The 5,818-nt window shown below is 42.3% G+C and overlaps 1 protein-coding gene across 1 annotated transcript; it reads right to left on the bottom strand.

Annotated features, from left to right (window-relative positions):
* Positions 1-799: 799 nt before the first annotated feature.
* Positions 800-5,417, bottom strand: LOC112070388 (Fc receptor-like protein 5). Its single transcript, XM_024137805.2, has 8 exons — positions 5,296-5,417; positions 4,446-4,481; positions 3,792-4,076; positions 3,283-3,609; positions 2,909-3,199; positions 2,537-2,788; positions 2,240-2,353; positions 800-1,689 (listed from the first exon to the last, which is right to left on the bottom strand). The coding sequence occupies exons 1-8, from the start codon at positions 5,363-5,365 to the stop codon at positions 1,619-1,621; spliced, it is 1,446 nt and encodes a 481-aa protein (XP_023993573.1). The 5' UTR covers positions 5,366-5,417; the 3' UTR covers positions 800-1,618.
* Positions 5,418-5,818: the final 401 nt, after the last annotated feature.

Here is a 5,818-nt window from a genome sequence, read left to right as displayed (position 1 = left end):
AGGTCAGAGGCAGTAGGGATGACCTCTTGGTAAGTGTGTGAATTAGAAAATGTTCCTGTCCTACTAAGCATTCAAAAYGTAACAAGTACTTTTGGGTGTMWGGGGAAATGTATGGAGTAAAAAGTTCATTATTTTCTTTAGGAGTGCAGTGAAGTAAAACTAAAAGTTGTYAAAAATATAAAATAGTAAAGTACAGATACCCAAAACAACTACTTTGGAAGTATTTTTACACAACTGAGTATTTTGCTGTTTTGGCTTCCAGAGCCAATTCCCCTTGAAACACGTAAGGTCCTCTGACTATGGAGTAACATTAGGCTCCTCTAGTCCATTATTGGGCTAGGCCAGGGGTACTCAAGTACCATTTCAGAAAGTCAAATCACTCAAATCTCCCAGGTGGCAAAGGTCCAGATGCATATTGTAATTTATCGGCCTAGTAACCAACCCCCCTCCCCAAAACCCCCGCGACCCCAAACTGTTAACACACCCCTCTTTTGGTTCGTTTAGGCATCTCATGTGAGTTAGATTTAGTATCAGGCAATACTGACCTCTACTGCATGACTTATATAGTTACAGAAAGATTCCAAGAAGGACTTTAACGTGTCAGTCTCTCGGTGGAACAAGGCGGAATCGTAACATAATCAATAATACTTATCAACATGAATCGTTATTCACACACCAATGTGTAATAGTCAGACTAAAACATTTCGGCCTACTGAACACTACACGATTTTACAATCTTATCAGTACCTAACAAAAGTATACTAGTTCTTCTCATGTGACAGTCAAGCAAASTCAAGAATGAAAATATATATTTTTTTATTGGCAAAAACATAAAATAAAAATATTTATATTTAGCATTAAATTCCACAGCTCCTGTCACTCTAAAACAAAAGGTACATTAAAACCAAGAAAAGTTGGCAATCCATATAGACTGATATTTATGACAAATAGATTTTACAACATTTTACAGTTTGTAGGGTTATGTTATAGTATCATGGAAAGACCTACAGCCTGAATATTTATTAAAAGAAACCCATCAATTAAATTTAAAAAAATTAAATGAATAWAAATAATAGAAAAGGTCTTACGTGTGGTAGAGGGTGGCACATATACAATCCAATGTGGAAGTAACTTCCTTTTTACTTTCCTATCATGTCCCATGTGTACTGAACGGCTTCAAGATAATAATATCATCAAATTCATGAAAACGCATTTAATATAAATGTAAAATAATGTGGTTGAATATACTTCTACCAGATGCATTTTATTTAGTTTTTGCCCATTGAAGACCATTAAAATAAATTACAAAAGTTGAAAAACTACAAGGGTGAGGGAGTACAGTAGTCTTCTTGAGGTCTTCCTGGTTACCATCACAGCATATTCCCATGCTGCGTGGGTACGAATGCTKGCACCTAGCCCTACTTTGTGTCTACCCTTCATTTCATATCTGKCTCGGTCATTGAAAATCCAATATTGCATGTCCACATTCATTTATAAAAAATAAAATAAAATGTCTTACTCAAAGCTCGAACATGCATATTGAACACATGTAGGTGAAGATGGAAGTGCAGCTTCGTCTCATGTTAATTACAGATCACTTGGTCAGCCCCCCCATCTCTCATGTTAATTCAATACTGATGACTTGGTCAGTGGCGTTTCTGTCATTTCTCTTGTCTCTTGATCGAGCTGCTAAACACAGAAATAAAACCATGAGGAGGAATGAAATGTACCCAGATAACAGATATGAAGTAGTAGTCTAGGGGTTAAGAGCGTTGGGCCCTTAACAGAAAGGTTGCTGGTTCAAATCCATCAGCCAACTAGATGACAAATATGTCGATGTGCCCTTGAGCAAGGCACTTAACCCTAATTGCTCCTGTAAGTCGTTCCGGATAAATGACTCAAATATCAATAATTCGTTCAACATAGTAACTAATACACGTGGCGTAGTTAAGTTTTAGACAATAGTTAAAGCAGCCTGAGATGGAGTGGCTGTGGGGACAGGGGTTACCTCTGTGCGCTGTGGGGACAGGGGTTACCTCTGTGCGCTGTGGGGACAGGGGTTACCTCTGTGCGCTGTGGGACAGGGCGTTACCTCTGTGCCGCTGTGGGGACAGGGGTTACCTCTGTGCGCTGTGGGGACAGGGGTTACCTCTGTGCGCTGTGGGGACAGGGGTTACCTCTGTGCGCTGTGGGGACAGGGGTTACCTCTGTGCGCTGTGTACTGTTTGGGGGTTCTTACCTCGAGCTCTGCAGCATTTCACCACCAGTGCAATGGTCACCAGCAGGAAGATAGAAACCACCAGTAAACTACACAGCAGAATGAGCAAAGAGATGGGCCACACTGGGTCTGGAGCTAGAGAGCGAGAGAGAGATGGATGGAGGAGAGCGAGAGAGATGGAGGAGAGCGATGGATGGATGGAGAGGAGGAAGATGGAGAGGAATTGAGATCTACTGGTCATACAAACTGACACACACACACACACACCCCCCCCCTTAGAAATAACATACAAACACTAAAGGTGTATTTATTTCTCACCTCTCACAGACACCCAGCTCCCATGTGATTCTCCCTGGTCTAGTTGTTTACACCGGTACCATCCTTCATCTGACTGTGTTGCTGCAGGGATGGTCATCTCTCCTGTTAGCTCAGTCTTAGTGAGGTAGCCGTTGTCCATCCATTTATGAAACTCAGTACTGAGGTTTGATGGGGTCCCCTGATATCTGCAGCGTAGAGTCACAGAATCTCCCTCAGTCACAGGAAGGGCAGGGCTTTCCAGGGCCACACCCTCTGTACAGCACCAATCACATACAGTACAGTTACAGTCTATCATACTGAAGAAACAACTCATCACCATATCATTTCTGGATGCTGGGGTATAATTCATATTATTATAAGRATTAGACTTACTAAGGGTCACTGTGATGTTGACGGCATTACTGTACTCTCCTGACTCAGACTCACACCAGTACACTCCAGTGTCTGACCAGACATCTGTAGTTGTGAAGATGCATGTGGATCCTGTCACTGATCCCCAGTCAGTAGGACACTCTAATACTTTGGGTTCTTCCCATCGTAAGTACCTCTTCACTCTCCATCTATTAGAGTCCCCCTGCACCGCACACCCCAGCGAGACAGACTCATTGTAAAAAAACTGAACTCTGTTGGGACTGACAGTCAGAAAGGCTGAAGGAGACCGACCTGAAACACACAGAAATACAGAGAGAGAGAGATTAGACTGAGGTCAGGGTGCAGACTGTGACACAGAGAGAGAAGTGACTCACCTTCTACCCAGAGAAACTTSAGTTCACTGAAGTCTGTGTAATAGACTGGGTCTCCTCTCTCAGCTCTACACACATATCTCKCTCTATGATTCAGACCAACCAGGCTGAGAGAGTAGGCGCCTCCAGCCCCACTATCACTGTCCGGTAGCAGCTCTGGAAAGAAGTCCTTGTCYGGATAAGAGGGGAGCCCTTCCCTGTAGGGTACAGCCTTGTACCAGGAGAACCTCCAGCCTGTAGACGAATCTCCAACCTCACAGCTCARCGTTACCGAGTCGCCAGCATTCGCCCACCATGAAGGAGACATGGTCAGGTGAGGAGAAGCCATCCCTGAAGTGGAGGGGAGATCATTTGTACCACAGTGATCTGTTGTTACAGTTTAAAAATATATATTTTATACTTGAATAGTCATAAAAGACTSATATTACAGTCACTTATGATGCCATGTTCTAACACCACATCTAATATTACCTCACCACTTCTCTCTCAACAACGCAGACATATACACTCACATGACACGGTCAGTGTGACGTCTTCACTGATACTGGACTTCTGGGAGTTACTCCTCCGTACTCCCATACAGCTGTAGACACCATTATGAGACAGTTCAACAGGACTAAGACTGCATTCGTTCTGACTAGAGGAGTAAACGAGGCCGTAAAGACTTCTGTACCATCGGTACTCCCAGTCAGTGACTCCGTCCTCCTGTATGTCACATCGGAGAGTGACGGTCTCTCCTTGGTATATCCCTGTCGGTGTCCGTTTAGGCTGCAGAGTTAAAACAGCTCTGGGTGGCTCTGGACAAACAGAGAAAATAAGCATCAACGTAACACAAACAGTCTTACTTTACAACAACACACAAACAAGTTATCATTAATCAAACCATAGAAACTAACTGAACACATTGAGTAACTACATGATGTGAGCTCACAAATAAAATGCACTTAAATGTTATTTTATAGTTAATTGTTTTATTGATCATGTTATGGTCAGATTGTATTCTGATAAAAAATAAAATTCAGTAGTATTGTAGATGTATTTTTAGTGACCAAATGTCTTTGTGTCTTCATGAGAGAGAGAAAAGAAATGTCCAGAAGAAAATAGAAAACGCTACTGGCGTGTGTCTTCATTTTGTCTACTGGGGTGGAGAGAAGAATGGGACTCACCTTGGCTTTGTCCATAGCAGGTGAGAGCACTGAGCACTAAAACACACAGACAGAGAGAGAGAGAAAACACATCACACAACAACCAACATTTCAAACTAACCGCAGCAATTAAAGGTGCAATCCGGGAATTGAAAAACATCAAAAACATTTGAATTTACAGCTCAGGGATGGGAGCTGGAGAAATGTAACACCTCAAATTCATAGACAAAGCCGTGGATGCAGGGACTGAGATACAAATGATCTGCTGTTTGATCTGACAGTTAACCTTAATAGTTGTACAGTCATCTCAAACAAAACTGACGGACCTCGGCGTTACTCTGGACCCTGATCTCTCTTTTGACGAACATATCAAGAATACTTCAAGGGCAGCTTGTTTTACCATCCTCGTAACATTGCAAAAATCAGAAACTTTTTGTGCAAAAATTTGATTAATTGATTGTTGACATTTACCTTGTTTACAAACAATGGAGTAAAACAATATTCTATTATGGGTTCTGATTGGGTATAACAGTTGAAGCTCTTAGCCTCTTCTTCAAGAATCATTGGACAGCCTGTATGTCATTAATTTAAAATGTACCAATCGCAGAGGACCCCTATAAACAAATGCTTGTGCCAATATTGATAATTCAATCATTTAATCCTCCCTAGCATCTTTTTCTGTCCAAGAACAGAGTACAGTCATTGTAAGARCCTGCCTGTCATGTAGCCTACATCTGAGTTAAGGATTGGTCTCTATATTACATTTAACTCACTTTCGTTAAAACAAAAAACAGTTGTTGACACTGCAATGGATATTACATTGATTTAGATTTACTGAACACACACACACACACAAGCACACAGTACTCACAAATAATTCCCCAGAGTGAGGTGTGCTCCATGCTATCCTGCTCGACAGCGTAAGTGTTGTGAAAGGTCATGGCACTCTAACAGGACTCCCAATTGCTTCCAATTACACCAGACCACTCCCCTYCCCTCCACACCTGTTCCCACTCACTAATCACCTTTCCTTTCAGTTCCCTTTATAAGCAGTATGATCCTTCCTACACACTAGTATAGTTTCGATTGGTGATGGCTTTGGGAGGCTCCATTCTGCCGGCGGCGCGTGTGCTGCCCCTGTAGCGCCATGTGCTGCCCCTGTAGCGCCATGTGCTGCCCCTGTAGCGCCATGTGCTGCCCCTGTAGCCATGTCCTCAGTTGGCCCCTTTTATGTTTTGCTCTCCTTAATTTGTAGTTATTCACCTGGCACTCCTTTCATGTCTGCAGTAGTTTTTTTTTGTTTTTTTAATGTTCCTAATGTTTCCCTTTTGTCCCCCTTCCAGACCACCACATCCTTGCGGTGTTGAAAATAGTTTACCAAGCTACAAATTACT

Source organism: Salvelinus sp. IW2-2015, unplaced genomic scaffold (genome assembly GCF_002910315.2).
Source record: "Salvelinus sp. IW2-2015 unplaced genomic scaffold, ASM291031v2 Un_scaffold1309, whole genome shotgun sequence".
Taxonomy (NCBI): Eukaryota; Metazoa; Chordata; class Actinopteri; order Salmoniformes; family Salmonidae; genus Salvelinus; species Salvelinus sp. IW2-2015.
This window is presented reverse-complemented; position numbering and strand designations above follow the sequence as displayed.